Here is a 23337-nt window from a genome sequence, read left to right on the forward strand (position 1 = left end):
TGTGTAAGTCCCACAACACAATGCTAGGACTTGTCACAGTACAGAAATAAGGGGCAGATGCAAAATACTCTAGCTGTCAGGCCTGTCTAGTGCACTAGGTTGCCTTGTGCACTTGTTCACAACAAGTATTTGTCCAGCATAGGCACTGTGAGTGATCTGAGCATGTTGGTGAATAAAACATTTGTTCTCTGCTCTTGGGGAACTGATAATCTGGTGTAGAAGGTGGACCTGGCTTCATTAGGTCCCATCTGCCACTGTGTCACGTGTTAACAATTACAAGGTCCTTTCCTGCACTCTCTGGGTATAAATTTCTATCTTAAGGTCGGGCGTGGTGGCTCACGCCTATAATCCCAGCACTTTGGGAGGCCAAGGTGGGCTAATCATTTGAGGTCAGGAGTTTGAGACCAGCCTGGCCAACATGGTGAAACCCGTCTCTGCTAATACAAAAATTAGCCAAGCGTGGTGGCGAGCACCTGTAATCCCAGTGACTCGGGATACTGAGGCAGGAGAATCGCCTGAACCCTGGAGACGGAGGCTGCAGTGAGCTGAGATTGGGCGACTGCACTCCAGCCTGGGCAACAGAGCAAGACCCTATCTCAAAAAGATTAATTCCTTTTTTCACCGATTTCAGTTTGCTCAAGGTGTCTATTCTCAAATGTTTGCTTGGGAGCTCAATATTAAACTGCCTACAAATATTAAAAGATACATGAATGCTCAGGGGAAAATATTTTGCTAATTTATATCTCCTGGGCTCTTATTTTTATGAGATCAAGTTCATTGGCTGTTGATTCAACATACTTTGGTTGAGCTCTGAATATGCACTGAGCACAGAGATGACCAAGTCTGAGGTTACTGTCAGTGTACTGTGTAAGTCCCACAACACACTGCTGGGACTTGTCACAGTACAGAAATAAGGGGCAGGTGCAAAAAAAAAAAAAGATTAATAGCCTGGGACTGGGCGCCACGACTCACGCCTGTACCCCAGCACTTTGGGAGGCTGAGGCGGTAGGATCTGAGATGAGCCTGGGCAACAAAGCAAGACTCTAATAAAAAAGAAAAGACTCTAATAAAAAAGAAAAGAAAAATTGCCCGAGATGATCAAGAAATGTGAAAAAAGTGGTCTGTAAAGAGTGTAAAAAATATAAGTAGGAAATGGTGAATGAATAATCAGATTATCATACAACCTAAATTAAGAGCATGTGGATTGAGATTGCACTGTAGCTAGGCTCTGGGACAAATTATTCTTTAGAATGAGAAATCACTGCATAACTATAATAATTAACAGTGTTTTCTTCTTTTGACTATAAACTTTTAATTCTTAGTTGTTGTTCTGGTAAATGAAAACAAAAAATCATCAAAAAGAATTTTTATTTGTCATTGACAGTTCAATATAAATTAAGTAAAACATTAATTCATTTATTCTGTACTATTATCAGAATTTTTCCATAAAATGACCATTTCTAAACATATAGCTTAATGGTCAAAACAAGTTCAATAAAAGATTAATTTACAAATATCAGAAGTGAAGACTGTGGTCCTATAACTCTTTCTCCCACCAAAGTTAAAATACAATTGTCATGCCAGGAAATCACAAACTCTTTTAGAATAGCACACTCCAAACAAGTGATGGGAACACTACTAATTCCTCAGACTTCCTTTGGCAGCGTTACTTTTAATAAAGATTCTCCAAATAAAATACAGAATTTTGGCACACAGACCTTTTAATGTCAAGACAATATAAGGAAATGCCCCAAAAGATTATTAAATTGACCATAATTACCAGTATCAGTCCCTAAGATAGTTTTTCTGGATAAAGAATTGGTGGGGTTTTTTTGTTTGTTTGTTTTTAGGATTTTCTTTTTTGCCACAATGGTTTTTGTTCAGATAGTACCTCATCAGTCTTGGGTGCTGGCCCTCAATTCCTCCATAGCTATGTTAGTATAGTACTGTCTTTTGCTATTTTCTTAGTCTTTAGTCCCTTCATTTCATGCATTACCTCCCAGTATTCTCCTTCTTTTTTTTGACTTCCCTGCTACCCATGTGCTCTTGGTACCCACGTTGGGTGGTTCCCAACATATACAGAATCAGTTGCCCTTTGCGGAGTTTTATTTGCATAAAGAATGGCACTGGTTTGCTTCATCTCTGATCACTGTGCATTTTGAACTTTGTGAAAATACTCCCTTGGCATAAATCACAGGAAGACACACAAAAATATACACAGTGACAATGACCAAATAGCCTTTCTTCTCATTTTCTAAGAGAAACTAAGGCACAAAAAAGGAGGCTTCCATGGGTCTGGGGTCACTAACTGGAGTCCAGTGGCTTATCTTTTCATAGCGTTCCTCTTGTTACCTACTTCCTGGTCTGAGAAACAGGAAAATGACAGTTTGAACTTGATTATAATTTCTGCCTCCCCTACATTTCTGCCATTCCCCAAACCTCACAAACTTCTTAGAAAAGGAAGCTCTTCTGTGGTTTAGACGTAAGACAGCATCTTAACAGTGGTGGCTTTAGGTTGTCAGCAAAAAGGCCGTGCCATAATCCAGCCTCAGTTAAGAATCTCCTGAGAGAATCCAGAAGTTGGTGCATGACAGTTAAAGAGGTCAGGGTCAAGCCCTGCTCATTTTTTTTTTTTTTCCCCTAAGACAAAGTCTCACTCTGCCGTCCAGGCTGGAGTGCAGTGACAGGATCTCAGCTCACTGTAACCTCCACCCTCTGGGTTCAAGTGATTCTCCTGCCTCAGCCTCCCAAGTAGCTCGAATTACAGGTGTGCACCACAATGCCTGTCTAATTTTGTATTTTAGTAGAGGCAAGATTTCACCACGTTGGCCAGGCTGGTCTCAAACTACTGACCTCCAGTGATCCACCACGCTTAGCCAAGTCCTGCTCTTGAGCCAAGTCATTGTGATTCATGGAGTTTAGCTGAAGTTGCAGTATGGCCCTCATGAAATGAAGACTAGTTGGTTGGGAGGAACTGAATTGTGAACAAAAAAGCTAGTCCAAATTGGCATAAATCATCCCTGCTACAGCTTAGATTCTCCTAGGTAGCAGTAGCTTTCAGAATGAAAATATGAGCTGTACAGGTCATATGAGGGTCTTCTTATTCTATTATGACATCTCTAGTAACTCTGGCAGCAAGAGAAGCAAAGTAAATCTGGATATGATAGACATTTAGATGAATCTAGCAGTACACTGGGTTTTAACTGGACACCAAGCAGTAAAGGCTGTAAGGTTTTGCTCTCTTTGTGCTAAAGGTTGGAAACCTTGAAGGAGAATCATTTTGGCAAGAAGTATTGTGTAATCTGCTGCAGTCTTCTCTTGGGTCCAACTGCCACTGCCACTGTTAGTCCATTGGGAGACCCAGCAGGTCACAACTGACGTCCCACAGCCGCCTTGCTACTGTCTCATTACGAGCTTGGGCAGAGACCCATGCCACATGACAGTCACTGGAAGGTAAAGAGAGAGGTATGAAGCACAGTGTTAAGAATGAAGTCTGCCATCTGCCTGAGATAAGGAATATGACATAAAAACAACCAGGGATCACATGTCCTCCAAGCACTTCACAGGGCCAGTGTTTGTCCTATCTCTTCATTCTCCGGTCCTTACCCAGAGAAAATATAATTGCCATTTTAGATCTCCTCACTAGATCAATTCTGATCAGAATGCTTTGTTTGATATATAATGTATACATTTGGTCTTTATATTCCCCTATTTATATAATTAAACTCTGATATCAGTGCCTGCCTGACATCCATGTATATCCAACTTCTTCAAGTAAGTCCATAGGGCCATTCTACAGGGCCTTGGATAATGTCATATAGCTGAGATCCTGCTATTCACACTGGTCAGAGATGCTTGGAGTGGTTAAAAAAAAAAATGCTTATTTCTGGACTACCTGAAGTTATAACTGTTTGTAAACTCATATGAGAAGTAAAGCCAGCTTCAAAAACAACAAAAGGAAAAGGCAACAGCAGAAAAGAAATGGTAAAACCAAGGTACCAGGTGTCTTGGTTCATTTTATGCTGCTGTAACAGAATACGACAGATGAGCAGACAGAAACTGGCTTATGATTATGGAAGCTGAGAAGTCCAAGATCAAGGGGCTGACATCTGATGAAGGCCTTCTTGCTGTGTCATAACAAGATGGAAGGCATCACATGGGCAAGAAAGGGAAGGGGACCCAAGTCATCCTTTAATAAGAAATCCACTCCCAGGTTAATGAACCCATTCCAGAGACAATGGCATTAATCCATTCATGAGGGCTGCCCTTGTGACCTAATTTACTTCCTAAAGGTCCCACCTCTCTACCCTGCTGTATTGAAGCTTAAGTTTCCAACATACGAACCTTGAGGTACATATTCAAATTATAGCAAAGTGTTTCATATACCCTCTCTTCATTGTAAATCCAAGTTTGTTTGTTTGTTTTTGGAGATGGAATCTTACTCTGTCACCCAGGCTGGAGTGCAATGGCCCAATCTCTCAGCTCACTGCATCCTCCGCCTCCCAGGTTCAGGCAATTCTCCTGTCTCAGCCTCTGGAGTAGCTAGGATTATAGGTGCCCACCGCCATGCCAGGCTAATTTTTCTATTTTTAGTAGAGACAGCATTTTGCCATGTTGGCCAGGCTGGTCTCGAACTCCTGACCTCAAGTGATCTGCCTGCCTCAGCTTCCCAAAGCGCTGGGATTACAGGCATGAGCCACTGCACCCAGCCTGTGATTCCAAGTTTTGTAATTCTGATGCAGAAAAATTTTTTAAGGACAATTCTTACTCATTTTTGTATTCTCTGGATCTGGTACACATCTGGTAAGCCTTCAATCAAAGTTGAAAAAAAAAATGATTGAAGCTGGTTGAAACCCCATCTCTACTAAAAATACAAAAATTAGCCAGGCATGGTGGCATAAGCCTGTAATCCCACCTACTCAGGAGGCTGAGGGAGGAGAATACCTTAAACCCAGGAGGCGAAGGTTGCAGTGAGCCGAGATCATGCCACTGCACTCTAACCTGGGCGACAGAGCGAGACTCACTCTAAAACAAAAACAAAAAAATGATTGAGTGAATGGATTGCAATCTTTAAAGTCATGTGAGAAAGCAATTTTTAAAAGTACACTATTTCAAGAAAATTGCTTCCTCAGTATTCTAAGCAAATTCTGACGGTGAAAGAGTTGAGAAGTCTGAATTAACTATATTATGGCAAATTCTGAAGGTGAAAGAGTTGAGAAGTGTATTATGCAAACTTTCAACACCATGTCCAGTAAGACAGTGGGATTCAAAGTGTGCACCACAAACCAGCAGCAGGAACATCAACTGGGAGCTTGTTAGAAATTCTCCAGCCCTACTCCAGACATACTGAATCAGAATCTCTAGGGTCATGGTCCAGGAATCTGTTTTCAACTAGCTCTCCAGATGATTCTTGAACACACTAAAGTTTGAGAAATACCATTTAAAAATATCTTCACATTTACAAAACAAGTCTTATCAGTACTTCTGTTTAAGAAGACTCACCAGTATGACCAGTACAGCTTGCCATTTCTTAATGAAAAGACCATCAGTGAGAACCACAAGGCTCTGTATCACTCTCTGGAAATGACTTGGCCTTAGGAAGCCTCTGCATCCTCCACTGCACTGTGCCTTATACTCTTCATAAGGTTACAGTGAAGAGCAAAGGACACAACTGACATGAAGTTTCCTTGTAGGCTATAAAAAGTTTTCAAATACTACAGCAAGAGCTTTTTGGTTGTTGCTGTTTTTTTTTTTTTTTGAGACAAAGTCTCACTCTGTCACCCAGGCTAGAATGCAGAGGCACGATCTTGGCTCACTGCAACCTCCACCTCCCAGGTTCAGGCAATTCTCCTGCCTCAGCCTCCTGAGTAGCTGGGATTAAAGGCGTGTACCACTATGTCCAGCTAATTTTTGTATTTTTAGTAGAGATGGGGTTTCACCATGTTGGTCAAGCTGGTCTCAAACCCCTGACCTCATGATCTGCCCATCTCGGCCTCCCAAAGTGCTGGGATTATAGGCATGAGGTTGTTTTTTTTTTTTTTAGATAGGGTCTCACTGTTGCCCAGACTGGAGTGCAGTGGCACGATCACAGCTCACTACAACCTCGACTTCCCCAGGCTCAGGTGATCCTCCTACCTCAGCCTCCCAAGGACCATAGGCACACGCCACCACACCCGGCTAATTTTTACATTTTTTGTAGAGATGGGGTCTCATTATGTTGCCTAGGTTGGTCTTGAACTTCTGGGCTCAAGCGATCCACCCACCTCAGCCTCCCGAAGTGTTGAGATTACAAGTATGAGCCACCACACCCAACCAAGTAAGAGCTATTTAAGTGTGCCTATGGAATCAGCATGGTCACAGTATTGATATTTCCAGTGGGCTTTTGCTAACCATTAATATAGGTAAAAGATAAACTAATTTCAAAACTGACCACAATGTTATAGTAATCAAGATAGTGTGATACTGACATAAGGATAGACATTCAAATGAATGGAACAGAATTAAAAGTGCAAACATAAACGCTTATATTTATGGTCAATTGATTTTTGACAAGCCCTTACTGTTACACATTGAATTGTGTTCCCCCAAAATTAATATGTTGAAGCCCTAACTACCAATGTGACTCTATTTAGAGACAGGGCCTTTAAGGAGGTAATTACAGTTAAATGAAGTCATGAGGGTAGGGCCCTAATCCAACAGCATTGGTGTCCTTATAAAAAGAGGAAGAGTTACCAGGAGTGTGTGTAAAGGAAAGGCCATGTAAGGGCTCAGAGAGAAGGCATCCATTGGAAGTCAGGAAGGCAGCCCTCACCAGAGACCAACCAGGCTAGCACCTTGATCTTGGACTTTCAGTCTCCAGAAGTGTGAGAAAATAAGTTTATGTTGTGTAAGCCACTCAGTCTGTGGGATTCTGTTATGGCAGTCTGAGCAGACTAATACAGCTACCGAGACAATTCAATGAGGAAAAAACTGTCTTTTCAACAAATGGTGCTAAGGAAACTGGATAGTCACATGCAAAAGAATGAAGGTAGACCCCTACCTCATATCATATACAAAAATTAGTTCAAGGCTGGGCACGGTGGCTCACATCTATAATCCCAGCACTTTGGGAGGCTGAGGTGGGTTGGTCACCTGAGGTTAGGAGTTGGAGATCAGCCTGACCAACATGGCAAAACCCCATCTCTACTAAAAATACAAAATTTAGCTGGGCATGGTGGTGTATGCCTGTAGTTCAGCTACTCAGGAGGCTAAGACAGAAGAATTTCTTGAACCCAAGAGGCAGAGGTTGCAGTGAGCTGAGATCATGCCACTGTACTCTTGCCTAGGCAACAAAGCAAGACTTTGTCTCAAAAAAAAAAAAAAGTTCAAAATAGATTACAGACCTATATAATGCTAGAACTATAAAACTATTAGAAGAAAACATAGTAGTTTGAATGTATCCCTTAAAAAAATCACATGTTGGAAACTTAATCCCTCTGCCCTTGTGAACAGATTAATTGATTAATAAAGGTTCTGCCCTCATACATAGATTAATGTCACTGTCGTGAAAGTGGGTTTCTTCTTGCTTGCCCTCTCACCGATGCCCTCTGCCATGTTATGACACAGTAAGAAGGCCCCAACCAGATGCTAAGCACCATGTTCTTAGACTTCTCAGCCTCCAGAACCATGAGCTAAGTAAATTTCTTTATAAATTACCCAGTCTGTGGAATTCTGTTATAGTAACAGAAAACTGTCTTTACTAAAGACAGTAGTACATCTTTGTGACCTTGGGTAAGGCAATGATTTCTTAGATACAAGTGCACAAGTGACAAAAAACAGATAAACTGGATTTCATCAAAATTTAAGACTTTCATATTTCAAAAGACACCATTAAGAAAGTTAAAAGACAACCCACAGAATGAGAGAATATTTGCAAATTATGTATCTGACAAGGAACTTGTATGTAGACTATTAAGAACTCTTGCAACTCAACAATAAAAAGACAATTATCCAACTTAAAAATGGGCAAAGGACTTGAATAGACATTTCCCCAACAAAGATACAAGTGAACAAAAAAGCACATGAAAAAATGTTCAACATCATTAGTAGGAAAATGAAAATAAAAACAAGATATTCCTTCACACTCATTGGGATAGCTAAACTCAAAAGGAGAGACAATAACAAGTGCTGTTAAGGATGTGAAGTAATTAGAACACTCATACACTGCTGGTGGGAATGTAAAGTGGTGCAGTCACTTTGGAAAAATTTGGCAGTTCCTCAGCGTCAAACAGTTACCATATAACCCAGAAATTCTACTTCTATGTACCCAAGAGAAATGTCCACACAAAACTTTCTACACAAACGGTCACAGCAATATTATTCAAATACTAAAAAGTGCAAACTCAAATGCCCATCACCTGATAAATGAGTAAATAAGATGTGGCAAATCTATGCAGTGAAATGCTATGCAGCAATCAAAAGAAATTAAGTACTGACAAACGCTTTGGCATGGATGAACCTTGATAACATTAGGCTAAGTAAAAGAAGTCAGTCACAAAAGGCCACATATCATATGATTCCATTTATATGAAATGTCCAATATAGGCAAATTCTTAAGAGACATAAAGCAGATTAGTGGTTGCAGGCAGAAAGAAGAGCCAGTGCAAAAATCTTAAGGCTTCAATCAAAACAGACTTGTATGTTCATTTCTTGATGGTGGTCTACATGGCTGCTATTGGATCTTCAAAATGAATTAAGAATCCACAGCACAAGAAAGGCTCTTCAAAAGTCAATTCAATAGTAAGTTATGGATTTATAGCTGACTTTCTTTAAATTACTCAATCAAAACCAAGATAAACGGGTTTTTTTTTTTTCGTATAATCTCCAGGGAAGAAGAAACCAGTCACTCTTGGAAAATCAATCCAGTGTGCTACATAAATCTATCTTCTTACACTTCAGAACCACATTTCCAACTATCTGCTATACATTTCTACTTGCATGCCTTATAGATAACACTCAACACGTACAGAGCCAGGTTTATTACACAGTGGACAACTGTTATGGCTGAACATTCTACTTTCTTTTGGCCATAGCAACCTGATTTCCTTCTGCAGAATTACCTTTTCCCCTTCAATATAGTTTGAAGAGAGCATTAATAAAGTGGCCATCTTCCTCTAACCAAAAGAGTGAAAATGAAGGGATGGGAGAAAGAAGATCCAATGCTTCCTCCCCAGAGAGTGGATGGTAAGCAACAAAACCTAAAGACTAAAGATAGCTGGTGTTCACTCACCCTGGTAGCAGTGCCCCAGCTAGCTGACTGCCACTCTGTTCTCAGCTGTCTCTTCAGACTTCCCTTTCAACCTAGGGGTCCCTCCTCTCCCTAATATATTTTAATAAACTTCCTTCTTGCTTAAGCTAGCCAAAGTCCATTTCCACTGCTTTGGAATCCAAGAACCCTAAGTTCCACACTACTTTTCTGTGTCTGCTGTCTTAGTTAATGTCATCATCAACCTCAGTCAGGTTTGAAATTCAGGTTAGCAAATCCTTCCCCCATCCCCTCATTTAATTAATCATCCAGTGATAAAAATTCTGCTGCTTCAGGGCCTCTTTCACATTACCATTCCTTTCATTCCAACTTTCAGGAACTCTCACTCTCACTAGAAACAAAGTTTCTAAAGCACAGACCAGATTATGTCTCTCTACTGAAACAACTTCCGCAGCTCCTCCACAAGGCTGGCATTATAGGCCTTTCATAATTTTTCTCCCTTTTTTTCCAATCTTAATGCTATTTTCAGCTTCTTTCCTAAAATTTCAACAATAACCTGAAGTAGAGGTAAAAACATGTTAAAATTTTGATCTTACGTGATACCTGGAATTTGCTTCAAAATAATATGGGAGAAGAAAAATACAGAAAAGCATAGAGAATGGGGATAGGGCAGAACTGGCCATGAGTTAATGGTAGCTGAGGCTCCATTATATGCAGCTTCAGTGCACGATTTTACCTACCCCTGTGTTATGTTCAAAGTTCTCTACATTTACATCATTTTAAAAGTCTTCACTTATTCAAGAAGGGAGTCCATAGGTAGTGTTTCAATCCTGAAGACAATAGAGAAACACACATTCAAATTCTTTTTTTTTTTTTTTGAGGCGGAGTTTCATTCTTGTTGCCCAGTCTGGAGTGCAATGGCATGATCTCAGCTCACTGCAACCTCCGCCTCTCAGGTTCAAGTGATTCTCCTACCTCAGCCTCCCAAGTTGCTGGGATTACAGGCATGTGCCACCACACCCAGCTAATTTTGTATTTTTAGTAGAGACAGGGTTTCTCCACGTTGGTCAGGCTGGTCTCGAAATCCTGACCTCAGGTGATCCCACCTCGGCTCCCAAAGTGCTGGGATTACAGGTGTGAGCCACGGCAACCCGCCTCAAATTCTTTTAAATGTAAAACAATAGAACTAGGAATCCAAAAAAGAAAACTGGACTGATATAACAAAGACAGGAAGAAAACAAACAAAATACATAATTGTCAATATAAAAGCATAAGTAAAATAAAATGGTAGCAGTTATCACAAAAAAATGAGTCAAATTCCCCTATTAAAAACTCTGGAGTTAAAAGACAAAAGCTATATTGGACAATGTACGTTTTAAAAAGGGTATACCAGACAAATCCAAATTATCTCCTTTGAGCAATAAAATCTCATCTTCAAAAAGAGATAACATTCATACCTGAAATGACTTCCACTTAGAATCTCAAGACCTTCTGTTAAGGCACAGTGCAGGCTGGTCTGGGCTCCCTGCTGAGGAGTCTTGATGAAAAAGGAGAAAAGCCACCACATCCATCTCATGAAGGATGAGTGCCGAATCAGTTCAGATTGGACTGTGCCAGGGTGTACAGAATACGTCGTAACGCCAGAGCCTGGTTGGGGGTGGCATGAAGAGAGGGGAAGACAAGACTTGATTTTGCAGAATGGCCCAAAACAGCAAAGGATGTAAATAAACATGTAACCTTCACACATGGACCCTTTGCCCATGGTGACATCAGAAGTACTGCTTACAGTAATTTATACTTACATCTCACAGATCTAAGAAGGCTCTAGAGTAGACAGTGCTAAGGACCTCTGTGTATTTGTGACTGGAAACTTCCCTGTCAGGAATCAGCAGAGCCAAGACTCATCCTCTCAGCAGCACTTAACATTGTTGACCACTCCTTCTTTTTTTCTTTTTTAGAAATGGGGTCTCCCTACCTTGACCAGGCTGGTCTTGAACTCCTGGCCTCAAGCAATCCTCCCACCTTGCAGGCATAGCCACCACACCTAATGCATCTCCCTCCCTCCCTCACTTCCCTAACCTTCCTTCTCTCCTTCCCTCTCTCTCTCACTCTTTCTTTCTCCAGAGTTAGATCTGTAGTGAACACATCTTTTTTTTTTTTTGAGCCAGAGTCTCGCTCTGTTGCCCAGGCTGGAGTGCAGTGCTAAGATCTTGGCTCACTGTAACCTCTACCTCCCAGGTTCAAGTAATTTTCCTGCCTCAGCCTTCCAAGTAGCTGGGACTATAGGCATACGCCACTATACCAGACTAATTTTTGTATTTTTAGTAGAGACGGAGTTTCATCATGTAGGCCAGGCTGGTCTTGAACTCCTGACCTCAAATGATCTGCCCGCCTTGGCCTCCCAAAGTGCTGGGATTACAGGCACCCATCTGCTTCTTAAAGTGTTTTTCACTGGCTTCCATGAGCCTACACAACTTCTGGTTTTCCTAACCTTTCTGGCTACTCTGTCTCCGTTTTCTGGACCAGTTCATCATCTTCTATGCAAACATTAAATGTTGGAGTTCTCATGGCTCACCAGACTCGCTCTCCATAATTCTATAGTGCTCACATTTTGTCCACAGCCCAAATTGCTCCTCTGAACAGCAGACACACTGGGTGTCAACACAATGTGGTGGTTATGGGCATGGACTTTGTAGACAGACTGCCCAGTTTCAAATCCTGGCTGCACTCATTAGCTGTGTAACCTTGGGCAAGTTCCCTTTTGTGACTCATTTCTTCATCCCTAAAATGGGAATAATCATAATACCTACACCTCACAGGGTTGTTCTGAGGATTAAATGAGTTCATATATGTTAAAGATCTTAGAAGAGTACCTGATGCAGCCAGGTGTGGTGGCTTACCCTGTAATCCTAGCACTTTGGGAGGCCAAGACAGGGGAATTGCTCGAGCTCAGGAGTTCTAGACCAGCATGGGCAACATGGTGAAACCCCGTCTCTACTAAAATACAAAAAATTAGCCGGGCGTGGCAGCATGTGCCTGTAATCTCAGCTATTCAGGAGGCTGAGGCAGGAGAATCACCTCAACCCAGGAGGCAGAGGTTGGAGTGAGCTGATATCATGCCACTCCCCTCCAGCCTAGGCGACAGAGTGAGACTCAATCTCAAAAAACAAACAAAAAAAACAAAACAAAAAGAGTGCCTGATGCATGGTAACCACTAAATGACACTTTTCCATATGCAATTTCAGGCCTCCAATCCTTTATTAAAAACGCAGGGGCCAGACATACTTCAATTTTTTCCTGATTGTAGAAAGGTAATATGAAATGTATACATATACTGCCTATTATCTAATCTCCCTAGTACAGGAGATGTTTTGCTGCCAAATGAGTTTTGGTGTAAAGCTTATGAAGAAACAGAATTTTTCAGGTCTTTGTGGACTGACAACTACAGACAGCACTGTGAGTATGTATTATTCCCAACTGCCTACTCGACCTATAGTAACGCAGACTCAGAGATCTCAAATTGATTTCTACTTTTAAAGCCAAAGCCGATTCTTGCAGCGTTCCCGACAAGCCCAGTCAGGCAAAAGGGTTCTTGATGAATGCCCACTTAAAGCATGCATCTCCAGTCAACAAGCTCTGTGGTTTTTCTACCTTAAATACCTCTCAGGAGTGTCTGCTACCCTCCATCTCGACCACCTAGTCCAAACTACCCTGATTTCTTGACTCTGCTGATGAAATCAACTGCTGCAACCTCTCTTACCCCCATGTTGAAAGGCTTTAATTTTAAAGGTTTCCCATTGCTCTTAGAATAAAAACTAAAATCCTTACTGTGGCCTCTAAGGATCTGGCCTCTACCTACCTCATCAGTCTCAGCTCAGATCTTTATTATTTTTGCTTTCTACAACCTACCCATGGTAACCTTCACTGTTTCTCAAACTGAGCCCGGACCTTTGTACGTTCTCTTCCTATTGCCTGGCATATTTCTCAGCCTCCACATTCTTTTTTTTTTTTTTTTAAAGAGTTTCGCTCTTGTCACCCAGGCTGGAGTGCAATGGTGCAATCTCATCTCACTGCAAACTTTGCCTTCCAGGTTCAAGCAATTCTCCTGCCTCAGCCTCTCCAGTAGCTAGGATTACAGGTGCCCGCCACCACACCTGGCTAATTTTTATCTTTTTAGTAGAGATGGGGTTTCACCAAGTTGGTCAGGCTGGTCTCGAACTCCTGACCGCAGGTGATCCACCTGCCTCGGCCTCCCAAAGTGCTAGGACTATAGGCGTGAGCCACTGCGCCTGGTCTCAGCCTCCACATTCTATTAGTGCCTCTAATCCATTTAATTTATAATCATCCTTCGGGGCTCAGCACACAACTCACTTCTTCAGAAAAGTCTTCCCTGAACCCTCAGACTGAATAAGGTCCTCCCTTAATAAGGTCCCCCCACTAAAATCCATTGTAAGTCCTGGTACTTCTCCTTTATAACATTTATCACAATTATGATTAAATAGCCACAATAAAAAGGAGACAATCCAGATGTTGTTAAGGAAATGGATAAATACACTAAGGCACATATATACTATGAAATACAACACAGCCAATACAATGAATGGGGTAAATCCATACGTACTAAATGGAAAGATCTCCAAGAAACTGTATTAGTTTCAGTTCCTTGTGCATGATACATACATATGCAAATACATAGGAAAATTATTGTAAAGGGGCACACAAGCTGTTGATAATGGTCACATGAAGGGAGAAGAGCAGGGGAAGAGGGGAATAAATAAATGAAGGGAGCTTTTCACCTTTAATTCTATATACTTCCATATGCTTTCAACTTTTTTTTTGGTAAAGATGAGGTCTCACTATTTTGTCCAGGCTGATCTTGAACTCCTAGCCTCAAGTAATCCTCCCATTTTGGCCTCCTAAAGTACCTGGGATTAAAGGTGTGAGCCACTGTGCCTGGCCTTATTTGAACTTTTTACAATGAGAATTATTCATGCATTACTAGACTGATTTTACATGTAACAATTTGTATAAAGACTTGCTAATTGTCTTTCTCCCCCATTAGATGTAAACCAAACTAAGGAAGAGACTATACCTATCTTGTTCACCAACTCATCCCCAATCCCCTAAACCAGTGCATGGAATAGCATGGGCACTGAATACATGTCTGCTGAATGGTTAAATGAATGAATCTTCTGTCATACCAGGGTTCTTTTACTGCACCCTAATGATTTTCCACTGAATCCTCACAACTATCAGTTACCTCATTCACGTATTAGTCCACTTTTATCCAATTCTTACCACTGGCCCCATCTTTCCATCTCCAGGCCACCCTAGCTCCCTGTTCAACTCTTTGGACAGTTTTAACCATCCAGTAACCCTTATCTATCCTAAACTGATCAACGATGTCATACCCTGGACACAAACTGGGCATGACCCCAGACCCCAAACTATGGACTGAGCTAACCACCAGCTTCCTTCACATCTCACAGCTGTACATTGGTAGGATGATCCTGATCCAACTATAGGGTACCCGTGCCTGATTCTTTGAACCTGCATTCTGCCTGCCTCAATACCTAGCATAGTTCACCCTTGATTTCCCTTCTCTTTATTAGAAATCCAGAGTACACAGTGCTAAGGCCCTCTGTGTATTTGTGACTGGCCCAAGCATATATTTCCCTCTTATTTGAATCTTTGCAAGGGAGACCTCTGCCCCTCCATATTCCCAGTACCTGTTTTATTCTATTGCCTTTATCTAGTCCCAGTTCAGGCCCTTTCCTTCTACTCAGTCTCACTATGAGCAAAAAATCTTGCTTATGAAGCCAGAATTAATTATGACAATAAACTGTGAAACAGTCCCATTTTACATATGAAGAAGGAAGTCTTAAAAGTTAAGTAACGGCCAGAAGCGGTGGCTCATGCCTGTAATCCCAACACTTTGGGAGGCTGAGGTGGGTAGATCACCTGAGGTCAGGAGTTCGAGACCAGCCTGACCAACATGGTGGTGTAACCCTGTCTCTGCTAAAAATACAAAAATTAGCTGGGTGTGGTGGCACACGCCTGTAGTCCAGATACTCGGGAGGCTGAGGCAGGAGAATTGCTTGAACCCTGGAGGCGGAGGTCAGCAATGAGCCAAGATCACACCATTGCACTCCAGAGAGCGAGACTCTGTCTCAAAAAAAAAAAAAAGTTAAGTAACTTGCTATAGATCACACAGCTAGTAAGTGGAAAAGCCAGGCCTTCAGACTCAAAGTCAGAGTCTCACTGTCCCCAGCCAGCCACCTCCAATATTCAGTTGTGGACTACTTACTAAAACTATACTCAGTTATAGCCACAGAAACAGGTCTTCTCCAGGTGATGGGCTCTGGAAACAGTTTCCACTCCTGTGGCTTTTACTTGCCTCTCTCTGACTCATGTCTCCACACTCATTTCCTCCAGGCCCACCTTTTAGTCTCCGAGCCAGTTCCTGGGTGAAGAGGATGTTGGCTAGCTTGCTGTGACAGTAGGCCAGGCCTGCATGGTAGAATTTCTCGCCCTGCAGGTTATGGAAGTGGATCCTTCCCAGGAGATGTGCAAGGGAAGACACATTTACTATCCTTGATGGGGCTGATTCCTTTAGTTTCTCTAGCAGCAGATGGGTCAGGAGGAAGTGACCTGTTGAGAAGTACTAGAATTAATGAAGTTTAGAGCCATGTGGGAATGACAGGAGTCACGGCAAGTAGGCCTCAGCTATGGGAAGCAGAGAATTCAGAAATAAGGTCTTTCCCTCCAACTTTTCATTATCAACTAGAAAACAAGTTCAGTGAAGGTTCAGGGAAACAACAATAGCCAAAGACATGCAAAATCCTTATATGAGCGAGATAGGTCTATACTATGTGAATATGAAGTCCCAGCTCATTCCTACTTTGGTTAATCTCATTCTTGAGAGCCGGTTGGCTGTAGTGGCTGTAGTGGCTCACAGCTGCAATCTCAGTACTTAAGGAGGCTGAGGCAGGAAGGTGCTTGATGCCAGAAGTTTGAGATCAGCCTCAGCCACATAGCAAGACCCTGACCCTACAAAAAAAGAGCAGATGGCCTATAACTGGTTCTGGCCACAAGGATCACTACTAAGAAAGGAACACAGTCCCCTAAGCCAATTAGGCTATTAAAAAAATGCGCCAAGGCAAACTGAATCTGAATCACAGATTAAAAAGTGGGCAGAACATGGAACAGGCCTCAGGTATTCCTCAGCTGTCAGGTAGGGCCAAACTATTATGCACATATAGTCTCTTCTGGTCCTGAGGTTCAATCACACCACAAGAAGGCTCAATCTAACCCTTAAGTTTTCCCAAGAGAATTATGGTTCTCTCTAGCTTTGTGATAAGGCCAGATTTCTTACCCAAGTGGTTGACTCCTATGTGCATCTCAAAGCCATCTGCCGTCTTCGAGTAGGGACACATCATCACTCCTGCATTGTTGATCAAAATGTGGAGGTGCTTTTCCTCTGCAGGGACAAGACAATGGAGCATGGAAATGGCTAGCCAAAGCTAGTACACCTTAGAAACCTGCCTCACACTCAGGCTTTGAAAGTGAGGATGCAGGACTTCAATCTTCTCTCCATTTTCCCTTCATACTTATTTCCTATTGTTTTTCATTTTAAGACTTTAGTTGAATCCTACCTCCTTTTACTATGGGGTAAAATTCCATTTTACACTACCAAATGACCTTCCTGATCTTTGTAGTTCAGGAGCTACTTACTCACTGCTTTTGGAAATTGTTTCATCCACCTCTCCCAATAAAAAGACTTCCCAAGCCAAATGGAAAGATTCCAAAGCAAGAGAAAAATGAATGTTCTCTATGTGCTTCTGCCCTGGGATTCAGATCCCCAAAGAAATAAATACTGGCTTCATCTCTTTATTGTATCTTCCAACTCTCTCTCACGGTTCATTTCCTCATGTGGTTTGTAATTTATAACTATAAGTTCACATCAGTGAAAATTTATTCCTTGGAGGCCTAGATCCCTGGGCTATGAAAGGATATACATATAGAGTGCTCTTGGATTTGCTTTTGATGAGACACTACAGGTTTTTACGTTAATTTCCCAAAGTATTACACCAAAAAAAAAAAAAAAAATCAAACCCATAAATATCCTCATATCATTTGGTGGTATGAATTCAGGCTCCACAGATGATGCCAGCTTGGGGTTCTAATTTTTTGCAGATGACTCTATCCATCTATAACCTAAAGAGATGGTAAGCTTCATCATGTCCCTGAGTTTTTATTAGCCTCTATACTATGGACCAGATGGCCCTTTGTGAATCTCAACCTTGTGTGGAACCTCAAATACAGCTCCAGATCTCAAGGGCCTGTGGCTTCATCTCCTATTCCTGTATAGGTATTTAGACCCCAGACCCTAAAAAGCCCATACTGAGTTCTGAGACTCCCATGAGATTTCTGGCTTCAGCTCTTACTCACTGCTATGATGTTTTGAATTTCTTTTTTGTTTCTGCCTCTGGAGGATATCCCTTTGACATAAATCATGTCCCAGTGACTATGAGTTCAGCTACAGAAGTTTTTGGCTATATTTTATCCACCATTTCTATGAGAGAGAGAGACCTTTCCTTTTAGTTAAATCTGCCATGTTGATCTCAAGACCCACAACATAGTCTCTCCAATTCTACACTTACCTGCTAAGAAGCCCTTAGCAAATGCTCGAATAGACTTAGTATCAGACAGGTCCAGTCTCCGCACCAACACCTGCTGGTTTCCTGTCATGGTCTGTATCTCTTTGGCCACCAATTCCCCCTTTTGCACATCCCGGCAAGCTAAATATACTCGAGCTCCTGTCAACCAGCATATGAAAGAGAAACGATCAGCTCTGGCTTTTTGTTGGCATTATAAATCTGATGTTATTTCCAACATTTTTTAAAAACACACATTTTTACTCCTTTACAACAGAGGTATCTGATTAGCAAATAGGGAAGGAAAAATAAATTAATAATATTCATTAAGAGTCCATTATATGCAGAGCATAGTACTAGTTTCAGACCATCAAATCAATGGAATTCTTAAGTGTTTTTGAATTCCAAAACTGAGAAGAAACAATGAGAATGAATCATCATCACTGTGAGGGGTAAAACGGCAGTAATAGGAGGGAACTGAAAGGTGAACTTGCCTCTCTGAGCCAACTCTTTGGCTGTCTCCTTCCCGATACCTGTATTAGCTCCAGTGACCACAACTACCTTCCCAGGAAGCTGAACAGTTGATGTACACACTCCACTGGACAGCATTTTCCTATAGACAGAGAAGGAGAGCTCATCAATTCTTCATTCTCCTGTCTCAGCCAGTAGGTTCCAGCAACTCCCTGTCTTCAGGCTGAGGTTTGCTTTAGTTCTTTAGTAACTGTTGTCCTTTTAAAGGTTTAAGGAAAGTTGGAGGAAAGATTATAAAAGTTTTCTGCTTTTGTTCAAAGACAAAAGTGATTCTATTACAAGGGCAAAGCTTACAGCTGCTCCCTGCAGCACAAAAACTGGAAGAATATCTGATTAGCCAGGCACCTGGCTTTGATTTGAGCTCTCCCTAAATAAGGCACTTGTGGCTTAGGAAATCACAAGATTCAGCCCAGATGAAGAAAGAACGAGTTTCTGTAGGTCAATCTGTCCACAACTAGCATTTTTATGGCCCTGAGAAATGGCTAATCCATACAAAAAGTTAAAATTATGAAAGCTTGTGACTCTGGGACAAAATAAGGAAAAAAATACCCCCACGCATGCACACATACACTTAAAACAAAGAGATTATGTGCATACAAAGAGGAGCTGAGATTCAAGTCTTGTTCTAATTAGAGTCCTTGTTTCTAAGCACTGTACTCTACTGCCTTTTCCAAATGAATGAATGCACAGACATAGATTGGCAGTTCTCAGACTGTTCAATTCTCTTCTTGGCAATGTTGGGACTCTGGTTAAAACTATCTGTTGACCAGGAGATACATTTTTAAAGAGCATTTCAGCCTTTTTCATTGAACTTGGAATTGCAAGGTACACACTCTTAGCCATTGAAGCTACCTGGTTAGTGCAAAAATGCTGACAGGGAGACAGATTAACTAAACTCATGGTGCCCACCAACCATTACCTTCCTCCTCAGAGAACAAGCCTCCAGACTATTTCCCACATCCCTTTACTGTAGTTCCAGGAGTGACAACTTAGTAGGACACATACTTAGCTCTTTCTTCTCCTTAATCAGTAGGAATAAAAGATACAATCCATTATAAAAGCCTAGCTCTGGCCCAATTCCCATGGCCCTACTGAGTTGGGAATACAGCTCCTGCAGTATAATTTTTTTTTTTTTCCAGAAAAATCCCACTGGGGTATGAGCACTATTTTCAGTTCTGGTTCAACTTTTCATTGAGATTCTATTTGGATAAGAGGATCTCGTAGTGAAAAAAAGATAAAAATCAGTGTTTTCATCTGAGTGTGAGCAACCATGTGTGCCTAGAAGAGAGGGAACTGAGTGTTCAAAAGGGAGGAAAAAATATAACTGGAAGAGGGGCACCAGAGAGGGAAGAGAAAATAAAAATAAAGGAAGGAAAGTAGGTGATTGTGGTGAGAAATGACTGTGATATGGCCTGGCTTCAAGCTCCACTGGGACTAAGACCGCCCACCTAGGGAAGGGGTGTGTCTATTCAATCACTGGTCCGTCACTACTGGTGACTTACTTAGAACCAATCAGCAGGCTGCCGGTGGTACAGCCCGCTGCTGATTCACTGGGGCGCTTGGCCAGCCTTGGGCTGATCTATCACCTGGTCAATACCTTCCCACCATTCTCCCAGCCCTCACCGCCCTGTACCCTACCTAGCTCGTAACTCAGATCCTCCGTGCTCCTGCTAGCAAGGTAGGATAGAACTCATAACCAAACACTCTTCCTTTTCACTTTTCTCCTTTACAACATCCGCCCAGAGAACGAACGATTCTAACAGCAAAGAGAGAGCAAAGATGGGGCCGCAGATGTTACGACTGCTATCAGTTTCAGAGGGCGAAATGTGGAATCGCTCCTTTGTACCTCAGATGCTGGTTCAAGGCGTGGGAATTACGGAGGACACAGCGTGGGGCCATATCCCATTCACAGGTCCGAAACTCAAGCGTTTGAGGTAGCCTTACCCTTGGGATTCCCTGGAGCCAAAATCAGGAGGTGCTGAGACAAAAGAAAAACGGGCCAGGGAAAAGTAGGGTGCCCGGAGTGCAGCCCCTTCTCACCGCCTGGGGTCTCGGTTCTCCAGGCATCCAGGACATCTGGACCTTGCCTCCAACCCACCGAAGTCTGGGCCCCGCCATCTTGGAGCCCCCCTCCCAGGGCAGTTTTCCAAGAAAGCTTTGGTGGGGATTGTATGTTTCCTTCCCTCCCTCCAATAAGAATTCGCAAGAGAAGGCAATACATTTGCACAGACCTGATTTGGGGCGCAGCCACATACAGAAGGAAGGGGAAAATGAGGAGCAGCAGCAGGAGCAAGAGCTCAACCATCTCTGCCGCCTGCAGCGGAACCGGAGCAGGATGCCCCAGCGGTGCTCATGGACTATGGCTTCTTTTTCTAGACACGCCCCAATTCAAATTGCGACAGCCCGGGGAGCAGAACCCTCTGGGAAATGTAGTCCAGAGCTTGGCAGCCTCTGGCTGGCTACGTGGGAGCGCCGCAGCCGACGCTGGCAAAAGCTGAATTACGCACCAGAGACACCACTAATCCCCAACCACCTAGGACCTAGGGCCTGTGGGATCATTCACCCAGCTCTCCCTTATGGCCACCCGAGGTGTTTGTGAAATCTCTACAGTCCTCTAACTCCCCAGACCCAAGTCCAGTCCTTGGTTCGGTTTTCCCCAATCCTGGTTAGGCAGTTACCGCAGTTTCTCCTGGGGATCAGATGTGGGTGTCTGGGAAATGAATGGCGATTTAGACAGGAAAGGAGCGATCGGAGTGGGACAGTTGGGAAGGTCGGGGAGTGTAAGCCCTTCCTCCTCGAGGATTCCTTTTTCCAGTGGAGAGGAAGTAATAAGTCTTTGAAGACATTCCCAGGAGAACCACTTTATTGTGTCTATCTTGAATTATTATGGCAACTATCATGATTTTTCTAGTGTTTGAGTGTTCGTTGATAATAGAATGTCGTCTTCCTGATGGCTTGGGTCACATATATTAACTCCCAGGGTAGCAATGAATATCTCGGATTGGCACAGTTGGTTTTGCCAACTCGTGAAAGTATTTAATCCTGTCCTGAATTAAGGCCATGAACATGTTCTCTGAATAAATAGGTTCCCTGTTCAATAGTTTCTTTCACCTGAGGCCATATCCTGGGGTTGAATGTGAGAGTGTTTTAACCAATCCATGTCTGTCTGTGATTCCTTAATTGTACACAGTAATATTTTCTGGTTCTTTTGCATAATTTCAATTTGGTTAAAATACACATGTTCCAATGCATGGAACATTAAAGGTAGCCCTCCAGAACAGGCAAGAATGCTACATGTGTAACACGATAATTTGTGCAGTAACATCGAGGTTGACATGTTCTTACACTAGGGACATAAAGTAGGAATCAGGGCCAGGCACGGTGGCTCACACCTGTAATCCCAGCACTTTGGGAGGCCGAGGTGACAGATCATGAGGTCAAGAGATGGAGGCCATCCTGGCCAACATGGTGAAACCCCATCTCTACTAAAAATACAAAAATTAGCTGGGTGTGTTGGTGCATGCCTGTAGTCCCAGCTACTCGGGAGGCTAAGGCAGGAGAATCACTTGAACCCGGAAGGCAGAGGTGACCGTTAGCCAAGATCGAACCACTGCACTCCAGCCTAGTGATAGAGTGAGACTCCATCTCAAAAAAAAAAAAAAAAAAGCAGGAATCAGGACTGGGGCTAATCAGAAGTCAACATGGTAGATTAGCATCCAAGATGGAGTCACTTTTGTCCCCCAGGTTGCATGCAGGGTCTATTGTGTCCTTAACTATTGAGCTATATTGCCAAAAGATGAAGCTAGAAATTTCTCCCCATACTTATGTGACTTTGAAATATTTACATAAAATTTGCATGTAATTTCAGGTGGTTTATAGATACATTGGAGCCATTAATGAAACCCAGATTAAAAAGCATTGGTTATTTCTACTAAAAAATTAGCCAGGCATGGTGGTATTCATCTGTAGTCCCAGCTCTTTGGGAAGCTGAGGTGGGAGGATTGTTTGAGCCAGGAGTTGGAGACTTCAGTGAGCTAGAATTGTGCCACTGCACTCCCGCCTGGGTGGCAGAGCAAAAACCTGTCTAAAAGCAGAAGAGAGCCTTGAGAAACCCTAACATTATGAAATGAGTAGAGGGAGGGGAGCCCAAAAATTGACTAAGAAAACAGCCGGAGAGGTTGGAGATATATCAGACAGCATTCAATCGGAAGATAGAAACTACACAATAATTTGAACAGGGAAAGTTTAACCAAAAAAAAATTAACTATAATGGGATTGGAGTAATGAGAGACTGGATAGTATAGGTGCTGCTAAACTTCTCCTGAAAAGAAAAATAAATATTTTATGCTCTGAGGGGGATTTGGTCTCTGTTGCAGCGACTCAACTCTGCTGTTGTAAATGTGAAAGCAGTCATAGATAATATTTGAACAAATTAGTTCAAATGTTATTGTGTTTACTTTTCAAAGGTTAGTGTGTTCCACAATGGGCTGGATTTGGCCTGTGGGTCATGTTTTGCCAACCTGTGTGCTACTAAGAAGAAGAAAAGAGAACTCTAAAGAAAATAAAAGGGTTGGGCACAGTGGCTCACACCTGTAATCCCAGCACTTTGGGAGGCCGAGGTGGGTGGATCACCTGAGGTCAGGAGTTCAAGACCAGCCTGCCCAATATGGTGAAACCTCGTCTCCACTAAAAATACAAAAAAATTAGCTAGGCTAATATTTTTAGATAACCTGGAAGACAAACTGAATGAAAAGAATACTTGGATTTAATTAAAATACAAGAAGAGTGTGTCCAGGGTTATAAGTTACAGTATATTTTAGAGGAAAGAAAACAAGGAAACTTGTGTCTTAAGCAGGAAAATAAATATTTCTTAGTAACAGCATCAGAAGTCCCCTGGTTATATAT

The 23337-nt window shown here is 42.3% G+C and overlaps 1 protein-coding gene across 1 annotated transcript; it reads right to left on the reverse strand.

Moving 5' to 3' along the window:
• Positions 1–1351: 1351 nt before the first annotated feature.
• On the reverse strand, positions 1352–20792 carry RDH11 (retinol dehydrogenase 11). The gene is made up of 7 exons (XM_012438009.3): positions 20664–20792; positions 18396–18514; positions 17908–18063; positions 16620–16724; positions 15686–15895; positions 10702–10891; positions 1352–3446 (listed from the first exon to the last, which is right to left on the reverse strand). The coding sequence occupies exons 1-7, from the start codon at positions 20735–20737 to the stop codon at positions 3344–3346; spliced, it is 957 nt and encodes a 318-aa protein (XP_012293432.1). The 5' UTR covers positions 20738–20792; the 3' UTR covers positions 1352–3343.
• Between the last annotated feature and the right edge of the window lie 2545 nt (positions 20793–23337).

The sequence above is a fragment of the Aotus nancymaae genome, unplaced genomic scaffold (genome assembly GCF_030222135.1).
Source record: "Aotus nancymaae isolate 86718 unplaced genomic scaffold, 86718_ANA_hifiasm-v0.15.2.pri h1tg000011l, whole genome shotgun sequence".
NCBI classification, from domain to species: Eukaryota; Metazoa; Chordata; class Mammalia; order Primates; family Aotidae; genus Aotus; species Aotus nancymaae.